The sequence below is a fragment of the Penicillium verrucosum genome (assembly GCF_028828655.1).
Source record: "Penicillium verrucosum strain IBT 35672 chromosome Unknown utg000001l_segment0_segment0, whole genome shotgun sequence".
Classification (NCBI taxonomy): domain Eukaryota; kingdom Fungi; phylum Ascomycota; class Eurotiomycetes; order Eurotiales; family Aspergillaceae; genus Penicillium; species Penicillium verrucosum.
This window is the reverse complement of record NW_026643210.1, coordinates 433,785-455,255: the sequence shown is the minus strand read 5'-3', so window position 1 is coordinate 455,255 and position 21,471 is coordinate 433,785. Positions and strand designations below refer to the sequence as shown.

The 21,471-nt window shown below is 48.1% G+C and overlaps 9 protein-coding genes across 9 annotated transcripts; 7 read left to right on the top strand and 2 right to left on the bottom strand.

Annotated features, from left to right (window-relative positions):
• Positions 1 to 265: 265 nt before the first annotated feature.
• Positions 266 to 1,444, top strand: N7516_000159 (uncharacterized protein; the record flags this gene model as incomplete). Its single annotated transcript, XM_057212881.1, is given in 4 exon segments — positions 266 to 327; positions 475 to 659; positions 676 to 800; positions 869 to 1,444. The coding sequence occupies 4 exon segments, from the start codon at positions 266 to 268 to the stop codon at positions 1,442 to 1,444; spliced, it is 948 nt and encodes a 315-aa protein (XP_057074764.1).
• An 88-nt stretch (positions 1,445 to 1,532) lies between these two features.
• N7516_000158 (uncharacterized protein) lies at positions 1,533 to 2,604 on the bottom strand (the record flags this gene model as incomplete). The annotated part of the gene is made up of 3 exons (XM_057212880.1): positions 1,533 to 2,113; positions 2,173 to 2,456; positions 2,528 to 2,604. 3 exons carry the CDS (start codon positions 2,602 to 2,604, stop codon positions 1,533 to 1,535), a joined length of 942 nt encoding a protein of 313 aa, XP_057074763.1.
• A 960-nt stretch (positions 2,605 to 3,564) lies between these two features.
• On the top strand, positions 3,565 to 5,138 carry N7516_000157 (uncharacterized protein; the record flags this gene model as incomplete). The annotated part of the gene is made up of 4 exons (XM_057212879.1): positions 3,565 to 3,883; positions 3,945 to 4,288; positions 4,365 to 4,618; positions 4,691 to 5,138. The coding sequence occupies 4 exons, from the start codon at positions 3,565 to 3,567 to the stop codon at positions 5,136 to 5,138; spliced, it is 1,365 nt and encodes a 454-aa protein (XP_057074762.1).
• Positions 5,139 to 5,721: 583 nt separating this feature from the next.
• N7516_000156 (class II aldolase/adducin domain protein) lies at positions 5,722 to 6,551 on the top strand (the record flags this gene model as incomplete). The annotated part of the gene is made up of 2 exons (XM_057212878.1): positions 5,722 to 6,135; positions 6,195 to 6,551. 2 exons carry the CDS (start codon positions 5,722 to 5,724, stop codon positions 6,549 to 6,551), a joined length of 771 nt encoding a protein of 256 aa, XP_057074761.1.
• Positions 6,552 to 6,639: 88 nt separating this feature from the next.
• On the bottom strand, positions 6,640 to 11,384 carry N7516_000155 (uncharacterized protein; the record flags this gene model as incomplete). The annotated part of the gene is made up of 3 exons (XM_057212877.1): positions 6,640 to 8,418; positions 8,475 to 10,985; positions 11,040 to 11,384. The coding sequence occupies 3 exons, from the start codon at positions 11,382 to 11,384 to the stop codon at positions 6,640 to 6,642; spliced, it is 4,635 nt and encodes a 1,544-aa protein (XP_057074760.1).
• Positions 11,385 to 12,172: 788 nt separating this feature from the next.
• On the top strand, positions 12,173 to 14,591 carry N7516_000154 (uncharacterized protein; the record flags this gene model as incomplete). The annotated part of the gene is made up of 6 exons (XM_057212876.1): positions 12,173 to 12,244; positions 12,305 to 12,329; positions 12,399 to 13,299; positions 13,353 to 13,588; positions 13,697 to 14,453; positions 14,507 to 14,591. 6 exons carry the CDS (start codon positions 12,173 to 12,175, stop codon positions 14,589 to 14,591), a joined length of 2,076 nt encoding a protein of 691 aa, XP_057074759.1.
• A 670-nt stretch (positions 14,592 to 15,261) lies between these two features.
• N7516_000153 (uncharacterized protein) lies at positions 15,262 to 16,926 on the top strand (the record flags this gene model as incomplete). Its single annotated transcript, XM_057212875.1, has 2 exons — positions 15,262 to 15,427; positions 15,488 to 16,926. 2 exons carry the CDS (start codon positions 15,262 to 15,264, stop codon positions 16,924 to 16,926), a joined length of 1,605 nt encoding a protein of 534 aa, XP_057074758.1.
• An 843-nt stretch (positions 16,927 to 17,769) lies between these two features.
• On the top strand, positions 17,770 to 19,548 carry N7516_000152 (uncharacterized protein; the record flags this gene model as incomplete). The annotated part of the gene is made up of 1 exon (XM_057212874.1): positions 17,770 to 19,548. The coding sequence occupies one exon, from the start codon at positions 17,770 to 17,772 to the stop codon at positions 19,546 to 19,548; it is 1,779 nt and encodes a 592-aa protein (XP_057074757.1).
• Positions 19,549 to 19,902: 354 nt separating this feature from the next.
• On the top strand, positions 19,903 to 21,417 carry N7516_000151 (uncharacterized protein; the record flags this gene model as incomplete). Its single annotated transcript, XM_057212873.1, has 2 exons — positions 19,903 to 19,994; positions 20,043 to 21,417. 2 exons carry the CDS (start codon positions 19,903 to 19,905, stop codon positions 21,415 to 21,417), a joined length of 1,467 nt encoding a protein of 488 aa, XP_057074756.1.
• Positions 21,418 to 21,471: the final 54 nt, after the last annotated feature.

Genomic DNA, 21,471 nt, shown 5'->3' with positions numbered 1-21,471 from the left:
CCACTTTGTCCTTCTCCCCCTAGCCGAGGGAGAGGGAGGCAGACATATAGATAGTACTCTCCGATCGAGGTCAAGCTGGCAGAGTGGGAGATGACACATCCTATGATCCTTATGTGAACCTTCAAAGACTTCAGTATGGATACATTTCCCTGCTTGGACCACTTACCTCAACTGATTTAGCTGTGTCCTGTAAATCGCCATGCACGGACCTTGTGCTGTGGGTTTGCGTGTAAGCTGTGTCCATTTACAATAGTGGACTTGCATGATGGAAGGTATTCGGCGGTCGGCATTGTTGAATCGACTTGGCTCGCTGGGTCAGGTTACAAAGTATTTAATTGACTCCGATTCCCAACACTGTACGAAATGGGTTTTTGTGAGATCGGCCACCATGGAAGCATCATTACAATCACCACCTCACTCTGGCTATCAACCCATAGCTAACTTACCTGTGGTAAGTCTCACAAAGCTATACAGGAAAGATGCCATGGAATGTGATATACTGCAGAACGTGTGTTCAACATTGGGCTTCTTCTACTTTGACCTAGCAGATCACCCCGATTTGCTGCTACTGTACAGGAAGCTGCTTGGTTTCTCCCAGGCTTATTTTACTCAGAGCCTCGGGTCCAAGCAGCAGAATGATCACCAGAGTGAATTATATGGTACGTTAAATTGAAGCACCTATTCCGGAATTGGTACCAGCTCAGCATTTTACTGACTCTGGTGATACGCAAGGTTACGAAGCTGTAGGAACATCTGGTGGCCTTTTAGCTGGCTCAGTAAATGGGTACGAATCACTAAAGGTACGAATATTCCCACCCTATTAGCATGGCTATTCCGTTTCTGCATATTTACCAAATTTATTTTGTAGTTCGCTTTCCATCCACCGGTAATGGTCGAGGCGCCACTGAAAGGAGACATCATCAAGCAAAACGAGGATATTATGCAAGAATTCCAGCATACAGCACACGGCGCACTGATGCAAGTTCTCACTTGTCTTTGTGGTGACGAAATCTTAAATCTTCACCATCCTGACCGTCCATCGAGAACGAACTCTGTCTTCCTCCGATATCCGCACGATGCACCATCCAAGGCAGTCGGGCACAATGAACACAACGACATGGGGACTTTGACATTTTTGCTCGCTGCACAATGGGGCTTACAAGTCCGGGATCCGCTTGATGGTATATGGAAATACGTGAGGCCTTCGCCAACACGAGCGGTAGTGAACGTCGGGGACTCTTTAAATTTCATCTCTGAGGGGAGATTACTATCTGCGATGCATCGGGTTATTCAAATCAATGATGGGAATCATAGTGACCGATATTCTATTGCGTTCTTCTTACGACCGGACGATGATGCCGAGTATAGACACAGCGACGGAACCTTGATGAACGCTGCAACTTGGCATAAGATCAGAATGGAACGGAAACACGCGAGAACATAGGTTTTTCCTATCTCGTACACGATCCCTGAAGAATTTAATCAAGATTGCTTTTTTCTTTTGGCTTGTAATTCAAACTTCCAATGGACGCTTAGTACCCCTTTGTGATGCAGGCTTGATTGATCAAAGGTAGTCCATCCTTCATTCTTTCAAGATTCAAGCTCAAGATGTCAAAAGACCGCGGGAAATATGCCTGTCCCATCGCACTAATATGGGGAGTGAGCTGTACATTTGGCACATCCCACAACGGGTGACCCTGGGGTAAGGGATGTGGGTCGGTCATGTCAAGTGCTGCACCGCTGATTTCTCCAGATCTCAACGATTCGATCAAAGCATCTTGATCGAAGACCTTGCCTCTAGAAATGTTGACAATGAAGGGCTTGTGACCATTCTTGCAATGTGATGACAACGTCTGTATTTCGTTCTCACCAAGTAGACGAGTTGTCTCCCCAGTGAGCGGGACAGCGACCACGAGATGGTCCAACCCAATGGATAAAAATGAACGTAGAGTATCACGGCTCGTTCCATGATGCCAGGACGTTGGAAGCTCACCATGGGGATCTCCTGTTCCTGGAATGATATACCCATTCTGCTGGCGCGATTGAGGGGTTGTTTTGGGCGTCGCTGTATAGGCGTGGACAGTCATTCCAAGAGCCACTGCTTGTCTCGCAACTGTGAATGGCCACTGATCAGGGGATGGTTACTCGTGAACGGAACTTGAGTAATCTTACTTTGTCGCCCAACGCTCCCATACCCGAGAATACCTACGTGTTTTCCGACCTGGTCCTCAGTATGATGCAGATAGCCATCAACTTGATCCCAGGTCTGCGAGCTCTGTGCCTGAGCTAATACTTTGAACTTCCTAGATGCAACGAGCCAGTTCATCGCCACCCATTCCGCGATCGGAGGACCATGTATTCCGCAACTACTCGTGAGTCGCACACTTGGTCCTTTGACTAAGGCGTGCGATAGAAGATGGTCAACTCCGGAGGAAAGTGCGTGAATCAGCTTTAACCTTTGCACATTGAATTCTGTTAGATAGCTTTTGGAAGGGAGGTTTCCTTATCCATCAGACTTTGTACTCACTTCGGAACCTTTGACGGATCGGGAAGGTAAGTCAGAGTTACCAATACCGTCACACGTTGCAAGATATCTGTACTCATCATGAGCCTTTCTCCAGTTGTTTCAGTGGATATTTCAGTGGTGAATATTGGGCCTCAAACGAGTATCCTCTAAGGTATTACCATCTGCAATCGAGTTCGCATCGTTTGCGACATGAAGTGTCAATGATTTGTTTGAAACGCGTGCCTTCAACTTCACAATCGTTGATTCAGGTAGATGGGCAAAGGGTACCAGAAGCACTAAGTCATCATCTTGCCCATGTGATTCCACAGTGACGGTCATTTTGGATGGTCGGTAAATTTTGTATGAAACGCACACAACTCGCTTTACTTGGATTCTGAAATTAAGAAGAGGCTTGAGGGTTTCAGAGCTGAAATGTGGAGGATAATTATGGCCTTAAGGGCATTTTTATGACTCGTTTGACATTCTTGTATTTAAAATACGTGTCTGATGCCGAACAAGGTATATTTTGCGTATTGATATTAAAATATGAGGAGGCCTTTATAGATACATCCCTATTACGAGTTATTACTATATAAAATATCAGTACTTTAAATACTGCGTAATCAAAACCAAAGAAGAAATATATTAAAGATATACCTAGTAGTATTATAGTTCCTTCTACCTAGGTAGTAATAGCCAGTCCTACTATTAATAGCTCGTCCTCCTAGTAATAGCTCGTCCTACACGGACCAAGCGATCGCTCCTGTTTGCTTGTCGATGAATCATCTGGTCACGATTGGTATCTGCAGGCGTTCCAGGAAGCTCCCGCTGTCTTAGGTTTACCCTGGTCAATAGCCCAGAAATTTGTTAAGATCTAGCATGAGGTGGTTTCCTTATTGTTGATTCGAGCTACATGGCGTTGTGCACTGACAGCCTAGGACATATAGGCACACAACACATGTCGTTGTTATAGCCATATTTCCTACGTTTCGGTCTTTCTTTTTTGAACTTCGTCAAAATCCTATTCACGAATAAAATACCCGTGAAACATATTCCATATGGGGAGTCTTGAAACTGAATTTGACACCTCAATGCTCCGGCCCGACACAAAGGCGCCTCTCCTGAAAGTTATCAAAGGCGAAGGGGCGTATTTGACAGTACCAGGTGGAAGGAAGATCCTCGATGCCTGTGCTGGGGCTGCTGTGGCCTGCATAGGGCACAGTGACCCTCGCGTACGTGACGCTATCAACCGACAACTTGATGCCGTTTCGTACGCCCATGGCCAGATATACACCAACGAGGCACAGGAGGACCTGGCTAAACTTCTGATTGAGTCCACGGAGGGTGCAATGAGCCATGCCTTGTTCATGAGCTCTGGTAAGAACTCCTCATCCTCGCCTAGGAGATAATATTAACTAACTTCGGCCTACCACACTAGGATCAGAGGCAATGGAGGCTGCGGTGAAGCTAGCTAGGCAGTATCATTTAGAGAAACATTCACCACAGCCCCAGCGTGATATCTTTGTCTCGCGCAAAGGATGTTATCATGGTGCTACTTTGGCCACACTCGCTTTGTCGGGTCATATTGGCAGAAAGGCCCCCTACACGACAATGATGATCCCCAACGTCAGACACACATTGCAGTGCAATGGGTACCGAAAGAATGAGGGAGAGACCGATGAAGCGTATGTAGGAAGGCTTGCGGGTGTTCTGGAGTCCGACATCCTAGCATGTGGTACCGATCGTGTCTGTGCGTTCGTGGCAGAGACCGTCGGGGGTGCGGTATGTTCACAACTCATTTCATTTTCGTCATGTACATGTCGTTGCATGCTAATTACCTGGGTCATCCTTTAAATAGACATCTGGCGCAATGCCAGCAGTACATGGATACTTCAAGGCCATCCGCAAAGTGTGTGACAAGTACGGGGTCTTGTTAATCTTGGACGAGATCATGTGTGGAGCTGGTCGTACCGGGACTATGCATGCGTGGCAGCAGGAAGACATCGTTCCTGATATTCAGGCCATGGGGAAAGGGTTATGCGGCGGTTTCATTCCACTTTCTGCAATTTTGATGAACCACAAGGTTTTTCAAGCACTCCACAACAACAGCGGGTAAGTAAATCTTCCTTCCCCCCGCCCAAAACGGAGAAGCTCTTCAGACCTAACACGGGCGATACTTTAAAGTGCCTTTTGTCATGGTCAGACATTCCAGGCCCATATACTTGGTGCGGCTGCATCCCTTCGCGTCCAGCAGATTCTCGTAGAAGACAATTTGATCCGCGCATCTCGGGAAAAGGGAGACTACTTGATGCAAAGGTTGAACAAGTCAATCAGAGACTTGCCACATGTTGGAGATATTAGAGGGCGTGGTCTTTTTGTTGGAATCGAGTTTGTCAAGGATAAGCAGACTAAGGAGTCCTTTGACCCCTGCGAGGGGATCGCTTACCGTGTCCGCCAGGCCGTCTTTGACCGAGATGTCGCAATCTACCCTGGCACTGGAAGTGTAGATGGTGTGCGAGGGGACCATATAATAATTGCGCCGCCATTTACTGTACCGAAGGCGGATCTTGATCGTATAGTTGACATTCTTGAAGAAGCATTCACCGAGGTATTTGCAACCACTGGAAAATAACACAATTCCATATCATGGTTGCTTAGATAGTCCTGAATATAATCTATGGTCTGAAGCCCAAACTCCCTGATGGAATATTCGATGTCTTCCATAAACCGAGCTGAGCTGCGCAACCCAAGCCACGTAGTATAAACGCCATATATTCGTCATTTATATTCCATCAATCAACGATTTTAAGTATTTTCCAATACCTTTTGATGGGAATCCTCATTTTTATACATCAATTTCGAGCAAGTCGGAAATGTATTGTGAAGATTTTTGAAATTTACACCGTCAGAGCCACAAAGATATATAATTTATTAAAATCTCCAAAATTCCGCAAAGGGCCTAGTTATCACGTAGAAAGCATTTGGCTATAATAAGAAATTCATATAGACGACCTTCGTTAATATATCATGTTGTAATATATCGCTTTTACCATGCGTTTTGGGGTGTGTAACTGGCTTACATGCCTCTCGCTACTTATATTCTCCAGTGCTTTCAATCGATTTGTGACTTTATTCTGCAAAACTTCCAAAGTACTGTCGCCCAATACATTCACTAAGCTTCCGTCTGGACTTTCCACTGTGCATTTTGTCAAATCATGACAGACACTCAGCCCTTGTCTGAAGTCAATCAGAAACGAGAGCGAACAAAACAGCGACTTGCAGGCGCTTTTCGTATCTTTGCGCGATACAATTATGACGAAGGCATAGCAGGACACATCACTGCTCGTGATCCTCTCGATCCAACGACATTCTGGGTGAACCCCTTAGGTCTTGCCTTTTCTGTTATGAAAGCATCGGATCTACTCCATGTCAATGAAAAAGGTGAAGTTATTGGTGGCGGCAGTTGCAGAGCCTTGAACACTGCAGCCTTTATGATTCATTCGGCAATTCATACGGCTAGACCTGATGTTGTTTGCGCTGCCCATAGTCATAGCGTGCATGGTAGGGCTTTCTGCGCCCTAGGGCAACCTTTGGATATGATATCGCAGGATGCTTGCGCCTTTTACAATGTGAGTTTTCCATATTATCCCGGTGTATCTCTTACATTTTGCTCATAATACGATACTAGGATCATGTGGTCTATGATCAATTCAACGGGATTGTCCTATCCTCCGAAGAAGGCAAACGTATTGCCAGTGAACTTGGGACCAAAAAAGCAGCCTTATTGCAGAATCATGGTCTTTTAACTGTGGGTAAAAGCATTGAAGAGGCTGTCTTTTGGTTTGTGAGCCTGGATAAATGTTGCTACGGTCAGCTTCTGGCAGATGCTGCCGCTGCCGGCAGAAGGATGAATACTGTGAAGATCAGCGAAAAGGATGCGAGATATACTTACGAGAACATTGGGTCAGATAGGACAGGAGCTCTGGCTGGGAAAGCTTTATTCGATACGATGGACAAGGAAACCGGGGGCGATTATATTAATTAGGTCCGATAATATACCGCGGGCAGCTGTGTTTAGCAATTCAAATCGAACAACAATAAGGTCTTCCTGGTTTTACAAAGCACTGACGGTGTCAGTCGGAGTTTCTCGTTATCCTCTCTTTGATAGCGTCCCGCTCAGGGTCTTCATCTATCATGCATCTGAAAGCGCCACCTTTGATCTCCATAAGGTCTGCTGGATGTCCAAATTCAACCGCCTTCCCTGCGTCCAGAACGAGAACGCGGTCATAATCCACAATTGTGCTTAGTCGGTGTGCAATAACAAGTAGGGTGGAAGTATTGTGAAAGCTTGACTTCAGTGAATCCTGAATGAGGCGATCTGTATGTTTGTCCACCGCAGATGTAGCTTCGTCTAGGACTAGAACCTTTGGCTTAGAAACCGCCGCACGGGCAAGGCAGAGCAGCTGACGTTGACCCTGAGACATGTTCGCTCCCAGTTCTGATACGGGTTGATCAAGTGCCGAAGAATCCTGATGGATGGCGGTAGGCCCTTCAGTGTAACCATCTTCAATGCCACGCAGGATGTCAAATGCAGGTGTTCGTGTTGTTTGAGACCAATGAACTTCATTTAGGGCATGCAAGAGCTCATTATCAGTTCTCTCCCCGGAGGGATCCAAATTGGATCTAATAGTGCCCGAAAAGAGGATTGGATCCTGAAGAATTATGGCCAAGCGGGTGCGAAGGTGATGGAGCTTGATGTCGCTGATGTCAATTCCGTCTATGAGAATCTTTCCTTCTTTCGCTTCCAGGAGGCGAAATAGGGCGAGCGCTAGGGAAGATTTCCCGGCACCGGTTCGCCCTACAACCCCAACTCTCTGATGGCTTTCCACTTGAAAATTGAGACCTTTGATTACGGGAGGCATATCAGGTGCGTAGCTCACAACAAGGTCCGATACTTCGATCCGACCCTCTGTGGGCCACGCAGCAGGAGGATCTCGTCCCCCGGAAGGTTCTGTTTTGATCTGAGTGTAGTCGAGCACTCGTTCCACACCATTCATGTCAAGCTCAAAGCATGCATACGCTAAGATGGCCTTGGTCATTGAATGGATAAGCTGTATGGTGAAGCCGAGGACGAAGCCTGCGAGTGCTGCATCTGCATCTCCAAGGAATACCACAGTGGCTGCTGTGACCACACAAAATAGAGTACCGATCATATTCATTCGAAACCCTAGCCATCGGCTCAGTAGCCAAAGCTGCCACAACGCTCGAGCATGATAATCAACATTTGTTTGCATCCGGTCGATATAGTCTTGCGTTCGGCCGAAAGCTCGAATCGTCCAAAGGCCATTAATTGAGCTGCTCATTTGATCATAAATTGGACTTCGGGCCACGCTTTCTAGTCCTTTCATCTCACGAGCCATGATGAGGTATTGACGTGAATACCAAACGCAGAGTAAGAGGAGCGCAATGGCGACGGTTGTCAAACATGGGCTAGCGAATATACTTGGAAGTAACACCACCATACAATCCATAGAACTGACAAGCAATTCGGTGAGATCGTGTCCCAGGTAGGCATCGAGCATGTCAAAGTCGGATGTAAATCGGTTCATTATTCGCCCAGTCGGGGTGGTATCTATCCACCTCAGAGGAGCGCGCAGAACCGCCGCCAACAGCTCTTGGAACATGGCACGCGATGCTCTCAGTGATGCCATGAGCAAGATGTAACCACGCATGGAGCCTACAACCCAGGCGACGCAGGATAAAGCCAGATATGTACTAACAAAGAAGGCTGTGTGGGAGTCAATTCCATTGGACGCCATAGATTGGTAGCCAAGTGCATAGACTTGATGTAAACGCTGCCCGCCAAAGGAAGAAACGTCTCTGTTGTCACTCCACAATTTTACCCACCAATTCTGTGGCAGAACATATTAGCCAGACTTTTGTATAAGGGCAAGAAATGGATACTAACCCGCGCGAGGAGCAGACCACTGTATGCAAAATAGCAGGCAACGACACATAATAGGGAGGGCCACTGAGAACATTTCCGAATATAATGCTGCACATGTGAAAGTTTAATGGCTCCCTGTTGCCGAGACTCTTGCGATATAACATTCCGCATTCCTACCTTATCCCGTTCAGTAATAGCAAATGAGCCTCCATGGACAAAACTTGGGTCCTGGTGCAGCTCGACTGTAGGTGCTGTGCGCTCATAGTAATCCGCCTTCCGGGGAATACACAAGCGTTCCAATCCCAGTAGGCTGTCAAGCACGCCCATCCCCTCTAGCTCTGTGACACTTCCTACATATTGAGCTTCGCCTCCTTGAAGACGGATGATATAGTCCACCATGGGCAAACACAGTCCAAGATGATGAGTAACAAGCACACGCGTGCGCCCCGCTGCCAGATCACCCGTCAGTGCATGTTCATAGATATGCCTCGATGTGTGAACATCGACTGCACTGAAAATGTCATCCAATATGAGAATGCCAGCACGGGAATAAAGAACACGGGCGAGAGCGATTCGCCATTTCTGACCTCCACTGAGATTAAACCCATCGTTGCCTACTTCGGTCAAATCCCCACAGGGCATACTTTCCAGATCTTGAAGTAGTGCACATTCGAATAACACCTGGTGGTACCGCTGTCCGCTGAACGGTAGACCGAACAAAATGTTTGCCCTGATTGAGATTGCTTCGATCCAGGGATCCTGGGATGCATATGCCATAGAAAAGGGTTGAATCCATTCATCCTCTATTTCGAGACTCTCGACTTGTGAAATAGGCGCCATCATTATTGGAGATTTTATTGTGCCCTTGATGATGTCACATTCGCCTAGAATTGCAGCAAGCAACAAACTCTTACCACTGCCAGTAGGGCCAGTGATGACGGTGAGCCCATGGTTTGGAAAATCAAGACATAACCCATTAAGAGCCCACCTGTCCTTGGTTAGGCTATGTTCTTGCTTCCACGTTACGGTGACATTCTCGAATGATATCTTGTCGGACACAATGTGTTGCATGACTCGTTCATCTCGCTGGAAGAAACGGTCCATCCTTCGCAGACTTACCACCGCATCTAACACCTCAATGATCAACTCGGGAAGAGAGAACAAAATCATATCAATAGAGCCTAGGATCGCAAGAGCAGTGAATGCGACTGATGATTTCAAATTTCCATGAAATACGGCGTGGATTGCAAGGGCTGATGCAGAGAGCATGACGGAGCCTAGTAGCTGGATGGAAACACCCACTGTCGCCAGAGTAAATGCTCTCCTTTGAGTATATAGCTCAACTGTGCGCAAAATATCAATCTTTTGTTCCCATTTTTTGTCCATGGCTGACATTTTGAGCTGGCGGATGCCGCGCAGGGCTTCGTTGACGGCAGAAGTCCTACGATCACGTTGTGACATCAGATCCCCTTCAGTCGTCATGTACTTTCGGAAGCACCAGAACTTCAGTGGTACCATCGTGGTTAATATCGCGATTATTGCTAAGAAGCTTTCCCAGCCAAGAAGATGCCCCAGGATACAGCAGGCAACGACTATCCTCAATGGTACGGTTGCGACACGGGGTAAAATAGCCGCACACTTTGAGATTCGATGGGCGTCCACAGCGATAAGATTGGTCATGTTCTGAGTGCTTGTGCTTGTTGGCTTCCTCCCCTGATGTGTCGTTTCACCTCCGTCGCCTGGCACTGTACCGAGGCCACCCAGGCGCATCGCTTTGTCGTAGATCATGATTGTAAGCTGTTCTTGAATACGAATGGCGACCTTGTTTTGGCAAATCCAATGCACCCAATTCTCGAGAAGAGAGAAACAACTCGTAAGAAGTCCAAACGCGATAATCCAGACCCAAAGATCTGTACGGTCAGGCAAAGCTTCAGAGTCAGGCTCCAAAAGTTGAAGAAGTCGCATTAGTGCAAAATGCGGCGTAAACATCACGAAGCAGAGCAGAACGGTGAGTATAAACTGCAATGTCACTTGCTTGAGGTTCGCCAGCATCAGTATCCTCCACAATGAGGGGCAGCTGGACATGCGGTTACTGAGTGTATCTCTGGCACGCGCAAACTTCGTAAGAAGAGACTTCGCTCGGTTCTCAATGCCGAGGACAGGAAGGTCATCGAGTGTTATACCATCTTTTCCGTTGATGAAGCCGACCAGATAGCCTGGCCATGAAAAGGTCCACTGGCTGATCAATGAGCATGTGTACTCCCGATCGACCATCTTTGCGCCGACGAACACATCCGGTCGGCGACGAAGGGAAATTCCGAGACCGAATATTGCCATGCAAACAACAGCCTGAGCAACGGTAAGTCCGGTATTCATGTCCGATCCATGTGTCCATTTTCGACCGTAGTGTGCTTCGAGGTAAAGGAGGATTAAAACAGGCACACAACATATGCTAGTGCTCCTAGCCATGGTGTGTCGCTTCGGGCTCGTCGACTCCCCCGCGAGTGCACAACTATGAAGTAAGAAACAGATCTGCAATTCTGTTAATTCCATGAGGTCAGTAGCTCGTCAGAAATATTAACTTACCCATGTTCCGACCTGTATCAAGTTTCGTAGCTTCAAATTCTCCTGACCCTGGTTGCATCCCATGAAAAGGTAGGCTTGTAACGTCGCAAATCCAGTTCCTAATATAACGAATACCACAAGGCAAGTATTCCAAAGTAGTCTCCCTGTTCTTTGAGATAATGATGATTCTGATAAGGCGACTCCATCGCGATCCCGATACACATTGGATTTGTTGCGAGCAACAGCTGCATTGGCTGTTTGACGATATTGCAAAATGCTGAGGACACCCAAAACAAGCGAGCCACCCAGCGTCAACACTTTCCCACCGAGCACAAGTCTCTCTGTGGTCACAACACTGACTCCCATCTCGCATCGAGGGTACAGTGCCAGTTCCTCGCCGGACGATTATCAGACTAGGCACGCGCAGGGGAAGCTTGTTCAAGAGGATGGCTGATCTTAATGAAACGCTTTCTCTTTTGATATCATCTCCCTTTCCACTACCCATGTTTGCTAGGTAATATTTTCCTGGCTTTTCTTTTTCTTTTGTGATTTCCGGATCTACACTCGACATTAGCTCAGCCCCTTGTTAGACCTCGCGGACCATCTCAGGTGCGACGGTACAATAACCGCATTATGTTGTACGGATGCGTGCAACTATTATTTGGGAGATAAATTGATACACCCACTATAGTGGAGTTCAATTATAATGCATCGACCAGACTCATACAGGCCAGCAACCCAATGACTTCTAATACAATCCTTGGATGCATCATGAAGCTGTATAACGCCAAAGAGGGGAGTCACACAATAATCATTCCCGAATCTGAGTAATGTAACGGATAAATGTCTTGTAGGATTATACCCATAGCAAGTTTCGTCGTCGTACATATCGTTCGTCAGCAACCATGCTGTATGATGGAGTGAAAAATGAGCTTCATATATCGTACACCATACAACATATATCCGAGATCCGTGACACCCAAACAGGGATTTCAATTTAGTTTGAAGGAAGTGGGTAGAAAAGCACAAGACCTATCTATAACTACCCTAGGTCGTACTTTCAGACCAGACCGATTAAAACTTTTGTTGGTTAAATCAATTCTTCACACAAACAACTCAAACGCCAAGCTGTTTTTGGGTCCTTCGTGTGTACAATGTGGCTTCTCAGCCTACTACTGTTTTCCTTGGCCGCTGGCAGTTATGTTCCGTTGTCATCGTATCCCTTGGTAAGAAAGAATGAGAGTGCTGCAAGTTTGCAAGTCAACTAATCTCACGTTTTGCTGTAGGCTGTCAAGACCCCATATCTATCAGGTAGAACACATTTCTCCAAGATCTTCTTCGATTCAATTTTATTCATCGTTCTTTGCTGATTGGACTCAGCATGGCTGCCTGGCGATCAGGCCAAAAATGTATCCACTGCACAGCCAGAGTTCTGGGCCGGTCAGCCTCTTACTTGGAAAGTGATCGCGCGGGTAAATGGTGAGATATATTCGTTGTTCGGATGCCCAGACGAGAATATCACTTCTGCGGACCAGATCAGCATCTCCTACTCCGCAACTCACACCGTCGTGGATTTGAAGACCGGGAGTCAGGGGCCACAATTTACCCTGGACTTCTTTTCACCTGTATCGACTGTGGATTTTGCGCGGCAGTCAATTCCTTTCAGTTACCTCACGGTTTCGGTAGACAACAACAACACAGAGGATGAGGTTGATGTGATGACGGCAATCGATGAGTCGTGGAGTGCGCAGCCAGGTCAGATGGTGATGGAATGGCATGAAGGGAGACACTCCCAATCATTTATTATCAAGAACTATCAACAGGTTGATGCCTCCGAGGACGATAGAGACATGGCAACCTGGGGTCGAGTGGTCTTCTCGTCCAATATGAGCCAGAGTCTAACTTACCAGAGTGCGGCACCCTCTACAATATTGTCCCAATTTTCTATACTAGGTCAATTCTCTCAAAATACCAGCAACTACACACGAGATGACTTAGTTGCATTCGCTTACCGGTTCGTTGGTGGCAATGTAGTCCAAACATCCTCAGTCACGTTCGCCCTCGGCTTGCAGCAAGATCTAAATGGCTTCTTTGGAGAGGAGTACGAATCACTATACTTTGAACCGCTTTGGCCCACTACAGAGGAGGTAGTCGATCACTTCTTGGAAGATGAGGCTTGCGCCCGTCAAGAATCAATCAAGCTCGACCGACAAGTAAGAGAAATTGGAGAACGGTTTTCCTCGAACTACGCAGATATTCTGGAGGGAACAGTCCGACAGATGTGAGTACTATGTGCCAGCTTATCATTTTCTGCAGCTGATAGATTTCGTCCAGCTGGGGTTCAATTCACATTTCGGTGCCATGGGGTAGCAATGATACATTATATCACCTGGGATTCATGAAAGCTATATCTGCTGGTGGTCGAGTCAGCCCAGTCTCTGACCTCCTTCCAAGAGCTCTACCGGCTTTTTACGTCCTAGCACCGGATTACATCCCTCTGCTTTTAAAGCCTGTATTGAACATGACGCTTGGCTGGCCAATGGACTACGCCTTACATGATATTGGAAAGCGTAAGGTCCCAAATGTCTTGCTTAGGCCTAGTGCTGCTTCTTTCCTGGTCCTTTATAGCGCCGTGAGATTTTTGTATCTTGACGAGATACAAGCTGATTGAGAAACAGATTACCCTAACGCAACTGGCCCTACCGAGGACGACGAATATTCCTTCCCATTACAACAGACAAGCGCTTTGCTTTGGATGGTTTACGTATACCAGAAGGTTTCCGGTGATATTGAGTGGGCAAAGCCCTTCTTGCCAGCACTACACAGATATGCCGATTACCTCGTACGTCACGGTCAATACCCACCTGAAGAACGTTCGACTATCGACCACAACGAGACGCAGGCCAACCAAACCTTAATAGCAATATCTGCCTCCATTGGTCTGAAGGCCTATGGTGCACTTAGCGGAATGACCAATTACACAGACATTGGAAATTCGTATGCGTCGACTATCATGAACCTTGGCACAGATACGAAACAGGCTCATTTTACCTCGCACTACGGTAGAGCCGACTCTACCTGGATCACGTCCTACCCACTTGCATATGACAAGCTCCTAGGGTTAGGCACATTCGACGAGGCAGTGTACGAGATGCAGTCGAACTGGTACAAGGATCTGGTTCAGCCCGATGGGTTGCAGTTTTCAAGTGATGTCCAGTTTACAGTGGCCGATTTAGAAATGATGGCAGCCGCAACCTGTTCAAATGATGTGCAAACCTTGATTGTTGATGGTCTACATCAGACGACGACATCTCGTATTGATTCTGTCCCAGGACCTAATCGTTGGAACGTGACGGGAGCCAATTCTGGCCGCCAGAGCTCAACAAAAGCCCAGGCTGCTGTTGGGGGCTACTGGATGATGGCGGCAGTCAATATGTAAGTTTGATTTCTGCTTCGAAGCTCGTGGTAGGTCTAATGTTTTATCCTAGGTCTGGACAGGGAGGTTCTGTCGAACTTCCCAGTGAATTGCGGCATATTCAGGATATTCATCAAGTGCCTCTTAAGCCTTCTTAGGTGTCTTTCGGCCAATGCCTTGGGAATTGGTATGATTTTGATCCTCGGTGTCTCTCACAAAAGTTAATATCCCTGAGTCTATAGCTCAAGATCACAAGGGACAAACGCTCTAAGTTCATCAATCATGATGCGAGACGGAATCTCTCATACTACGCAGGGGCATAGGGCCAAGGTTACTTTCGGGTTTAATACATACAATGGTGCCTTACTGCGTTATTGCCTTGATGCCTTAATGCCTTGATTCCATGACCACAAGATCCTTGGCATCGCTGAACAGAATGTCATAACAAGATAGTAACAAGAATTTCTTGTCTCAAGTGTTTAACATACCCACGTATCCACGTATTCACGTATCCTCTTGAACAGACACTGCGGATTATGACCCAATTCACCATCCTGAATCTGCTATTGCAAGCCGTCATACATGTGTTCGATGTGCGAACGCCTGAACTGAAGAATCCGCCTCAGAAGGGTTATGATGATTGAACAAAAACATACTTATACCTCCAACTACAGCAGTTGTAGGCGGGAAAGCGGGAAAGTGCTTATGGTCGACCCCACATCTCCGCAGTCCCTCGGAGATTCCGCCGAGGCCCCGAGCACACATATATCATTGACAATCTCCCGTTGGAAAACTTCAGTTCACTCTTGGACATTACAACCTTGGAACATGTCTACAGATGACACTGCCAGAGAACCTGCATCTGAGCAGACGCCCCTCCTTCGGGATACGCCCGATGCGAATGGGAATACCCCACTACCCCAGGAACCCAGTACCAAGGAGCTGATTTGGATCCTCGGAAGCATCTGGCTCGGTGTCTTCCTGGCTGCTCTCGGTATGGACTATGACAATTTCGCGAGAAACAAAGATTACTAACTTTTAACTTTCATCATAGATACAACGATCGTCGCGACACTCTCCGCACCCATCTCTTCGTCCTTCAACTCATTCTCACTCCTCTCGTGGCTAGCCACCTCTTATCTAATCTCCAATGCCGCCTGCCAACCTCTCAGTGGCCGATTGACTGATATTTACTCTCGTCGCTGGGGGCTTGTGTTCTCCAATGTTTTCTTCGCCCTTGGTAACTTGATCTGCGGCCTGGCAAGAGCGCAATGGGTTATCATCCTTGGTCGCGTCGTGGCAGGTGTCGGAGGGGGCGGTCTTACCGCGATCTCGACTTTCGTTACTTCTGACCTGATCCCTCTCCGAAAGCGAGGCATCTGGCAGGGTATCGGAAACATCTGCTACGGTGCGGGCATGGGACTTGGAGGTGTGTTTGGCGGGTGGATCAACGACACTCTGGGATGGAGATGGGCGTTTTTGCTCCAGGTTCCCTTCCTGGTCATCTCGTGCGTTCTAGTCGCAATTAAAGTCGACATTCCCGTGAAAGAGTCCCATACCGCGCGCATCAAACGCGTTGATTTCCTCGGCGCTATCACTCTGGTTCTGACACTAGTCACATTATTGCTTGGCCTCAACACCGGCGGAAACCAGGTACCCTGGACCCACCCCGTAGTGCTGACATCGCTGGTTTCCTCTGCAGTCTTTCTGGGTCTGTTCATCTACGTGGAAGCCATGGTGGCTTCTGAGCCTGTCATTCCCGTGCGCCTTCTACTAGACCGCACCGTGGCAGCTGCTTGTCTGACCAATTGGTTCGGGACCATGGCCGTCTTCGGTCTCCTCTTTTACCTACCGGTATACTTCCAGGTGCAGGGACTTTCTGCGACTGCTGCCGGTGCGCGATTAATCCCGCAGGCGATCGGCACCTCGATTGGCTCTTTGGGATCGGGTCTCATCATGCGTGCCAGCGGTCGGTATGCATTCCTCAATTATGTTGCCATGGCTATTCAGGTGCTCTCCGCTGGCCTTATCTGCACTTTGAATCTCTACACGCCCGTGGGACTGCCGTTCCTCTATTTCTTCCTGGGTGGTGCATCCTACGGTAGCATGCTAACCATCACCCTGGTGGCGCTCATCTCTTCTGTAGACCACCAGCACCATGCGGTTGTGACATCTGCTTCGTATGCCTTTCGCAGCACTGGAAGCACGATTGGTATCACGGTCGCTTCGGCTGTGTTCCAGAACACCCTAAAGGTTGGGCTTTGGTCTCGACTCGGTCAGCGCGAGGACGCCAAGGAGCTGATTGGGCGGCTTCGGGATAGCTTGGACGAGATTTGGAAGATTCCCGCAGAACTTACACCCAGAGTGCTGGACGCATACATGGCCTCCTTGCGAGCGGTATTCGTGGCATTGTTGGGTCTGGCCGTCCTAGGAGCATTGACGAGTCTCGCTATGAGAGAGCACAAGCTGCATAGCAATTTGGCCCGACGATAGAATGAGCATTTATTTGGCCTAGAAAAATGTTCGATTATTCGTTACATAGATCAGCATATACAGAAAGCACCTCGGATTTGATTTACTTCAATTCCCTTTGGTACCGCGGTGTCCGGGTTCACAATTAAATATTGAACTGACATGAGCTGAACAAGCCAGAAGCAGTAATCTACAGGAACAGACCAAAAAAAAAGCATGAAATAAATATTTGTGTAAGTTGTAGGGAGCTGAAGTTGTACTAAAAGAGTACAACAATGTTGATCTTAGGCGTTGACCGCTTCTGCCCAACAACTGGCCAATCAATCCCAGCTCCATGCTATACGCCCCCGTCTTTAACCGCCGAAGACCTTCGAACTAGCCATTTTGGCTTTTTGTCATTGGTCGATCTCCCATTCAAACGGATCTCGGCCTTTTTTTCGCTTTGAAACGACACAGTTCATTCGACAGCTAATCACGTCCGGTGTGGCAAAGACGTGGCGAACGCATCCAGACAACTCAACGACCTCACCGCTCGAGGAAACAAGTTGATCGCCGTTGCACAAAATAAAGCGCCAGGCTCAATTTCAATTCCTGGCTTGCATGATTGGGCTCTGATCAGACCACCAGGCCGATAACTTATCTATACGTACAGTACAGAAGTCCCCAACTGATCTTGTTTCATCGCCTCTCAACCTCGATTCTCCTCTACTTACTGCGCCTGTCTATAACTTTCCCTCGAGATTTCTTCGATCCGACCGTTCGGCTCGCCTTATCAGTCGCATTGGCATGGCAGTGGGATTTCGATCTAATATCTCACCGACTACAAAAGGGAAGAACATTACAAAGGGGGCGGAGTCAAGTGATATGGAGGTGGATGGAAGCTGTAAGGAATCCGTGATTGGAAACAAAGCGGTGCAAAATGCGACATCATCCCAACCGCGGCGCCGCCGATTGCTCTTGTCGACGGATAGTGCTTTCGCCGACACCGTCCTCCCGTCCCTCGTTCACAACTCATACATCGAGCTGCGACTGATCACTGACGAACCCTCCGCTCTGCTCACGGGCACCAACAAAATCCCACACTATATGGATACGGTCGACAGTCAAACATTTGATAAGAAAACCGGCGCGCGGAAATGGCTCAAGGCGAAGACGGCGGAGTTGTGCGAATGGGCGGACATGCTGTTAGTTGCGCCTATCGATGCCGGAGCTCTGGGGGCGATGTTGGCCGGTTTGACGAATACCTTGACGTTGGCGCTTCTTCGTGGCTGGGTCTCGAAGAAACCTGTGATCCTCATTCCCGGAATGACGGTGTCGGAATGGGACCACCCACTCAGCACTCGACAACTCGATGAAATAAGTCATTTTTGGCCTTGGATTCGCACTGTTAAACCTGTGCTCTGGAAGTCGAACGGGCCCGAAGACCTGACAATACTACCATGGGACGGGCTGAAGGAGTTACACCAGACACTGGAGACAACATTGAAATTACCGCCGTGGGAAGCTACCCTGTCGACGAGAGCAATCGCCCATGGCGCCACGGTCCCGGCTAAGACTGCATCGAAATCTACATCTGGAAGTGCCGCCGGCTCCTCATCACAAACGAAACATACAGGTAATGCCGATTTTTTACCACTGGAAATCTGGCTGAATGTCTTTGAGGATCAATTGGGAGACTGGGAAACAGCGAAAGCCGTTGGCATTCCGACCCATCTCCCTGTTCCTCAAGAATGGCAGAGCCATCTACCCAAAATGTCCACTACGGCCACACTCGAATATACTATCTTACGAGGATCCTTCGCGGCGATCAAAAAGCGCATCGATGCGCTGCCTCGCTGGAAACCGCTCTCCGACCTCGCTTGCCACCTCATTGTCAAATTCTCCCGCACCGACATCCTTTCCTATCTCACCGAAAATCACCTGGACCTCCTCTGGACAACCTCTCGACTCACGAATATCCCATACCGAGCATCCGCCATCTACGGCAACCCGAACGTACTGACATGGTGGCGCGATGCCCCCGCTCTCCCAAACAAAGAGTACATGGCCGACGCCATGGACGGCGCCTCCCGAGCCGGGTTCATCGACGTACTAGATTGGTGGCTCCACTCAGGCCTCCAGCTACGATATAGCGAGCGTGCCCTAGAAGCCGCTAGCGCCGAAGGTCGAGTCCCCGTACTCGACTGGTGGAGAACCGCCTGCGCGAACGCCCCACTGTCCAAACCCTTACCTCTAAAAGTCGGCAAATCCGTCCTACTCGCAGCGCAGTCGGGTCGGACTGCATCTCTTGCTTGGTGGGATGCATCAGGGGTTCCATACAGCCACGCCGAGAACGTTGCCCGTATCGCGAGCACGCATGGCCATGTCCATGTCCTTGAATTCTGGTATAAACTGAAGGGCCCGAAGATGATCTTCGATAACCAGGTGCTGGTTGGCCCGACCAAGAACGGCCACGACCACGTTCTGCAGTGGTGGAAATCGTGCGGTATGCGGGTTGAATTCAAGACTTGTGACATTGAGGAAGCGCTTGAGGATGCTGATCCGAGCTCTGGTGCTGAGGGTCGTGTTCGACGTTGGTGGGAGCGGAATGGGTTGAACCTTGGAGTTGGTACGAGTGAGTGGATGAGATCGAAGGTGCTGTGAGAATTCATTTTGCATCACTGCATGGCTGGTTTGCGATTTTCGTCTTTTGGCCTTCTTGCGAAGGGATTTGTCTTTCTCCCCTTTAGGTTCATGCGGTTGCGTTTTGTTCTTTTTCATATCATGATTCCAGATGACGACTCACAATACCCATTTGAATATTCACATTACTATCATTTTCATCGCGTGTTGGAGCTTTCAATTTTGTTCAGTGGCTCCAATGGAATATATCTTGTCTGCGTGATTCAAATCGAATATGCTTTTTACATATCTTAAGAGTGATTAAATAAAATGATTATCCCATCTTAGCCACACTATAAATTATTGAGGAAAATATACCTCGATTGAGCGCGCAAGATGACAGTTCACTTTAGACCTGCCCAGGTGGTCCTGTGTGTTGGAATTGCTGAGTCAAGGCCTCGCCGCTGTGGCTACAAGACTCCACCCAGGTAAATCGCAACATCAAACAACCTCCAACCCAACCAATAACTTGGCAGCCAAATTCTGCTGATGCTGGCACACTGTGTCCTGCGACGCGCACTCCGCGGTTCAACCCCAAAAGTAATATCAACCCGCTCGTGGCAGCAATCGCCAAGTCCTTATAATAACGTCCGGTCAAATGGCATCAATGGCATCCACAGCATCACAAGAAAGAGACCGAGTGTCGCTCAGAATGTGCGATCAAATATTCAATCACGAGGTCTAATCACAGCCGCTATTCCAACCTTTGCTGTACCACCTTTGATGTTCATCGGACTTCTACTCGGTCTATGGACCTGGAAATGTTTCTGGATCATCGTCATGCAAAACAAGCTCCTCTACCTCTCCTGGCTGCCTCCATTTACAAGGTCGGAGGTTATTTCAGATTATGAGGCTGAGTGTAGACCTGTGCGGTGGGAGGAGAAACAGATTCGCAGTTTGGATGGGACTAAATTAGCTATTTGTGAAGGCCACATTCCAGTTCCTCGCGAGGCCCAGGACTCTGTTTCAAATGCCGGTGCTTTACGAAATCAAGATCAGGAGAGAGAAATCCCAAAACGAAAGAAGTCCGTTGTGATCTGTTACTTCCAAGGCAATGGCGGATCGACCCCCATGCGATTACCTATTCTCTCTCAGGTCTTGCGCGCAATTGCAGAAACATCAAGATCAACTTCATCTACTATATCTGGCCCCGAGATGACTCAATATACTATCGCTGCTTTATCATACCGCGGCTACTGGACATCATCTGGTCGCGCCACACAATCCGGAATTGAGATGGACGCCCAGGCATTCTTGAATTGGATTTCAGAAACATATGCGTCCCCAGAAACCGATCTTGAGATTGTGATTTGGGGACACAGTCTGGGGGCTGCTGTTGCAAGCTCAGCAGTATCTACGTATATTCCCCGCCAACATGAAGGACAAACCTCCTCAGACACAAGCAATAATAGGCCCCTGGCGCCCATTTCAAGGCTTATTTTGGAGGCTCCAACATCCAGCATCAAAGATATGCTCATCAGTCTCTACCCTCAGAAATGGCTTCCGTACAGGTATCTTTGGCCGTTCTCTTGGAATACTTGGGATATCAGGGCGAAGATGAAACAAATGGCTACATGGAGAGACCAACAAGGGTCTCGAACCCCCGACTCTGGGGCTACGGCATCAATACCTCGCTCGCTTGCGCCGATATTTCTTCTATCTGCCGAGAAGGATGAAGTCATTCCGCCATACGTACCAGACCAGTTAGAACAACATGCCAAGTCTCTCGGCTTGGAAATCGAGAGGAAAGATGTCCTCGGCGCCATGCATATAGAGGCACCACTCAAACTGGATGGTAGGAAAGCATTGGTGCAATTTATTCTCAACGGTACATCAATGCCCAAGACATAACACATAACATAATAATCTCGCGAAAGATACCAAGTAGATAAATGAAAGTACATG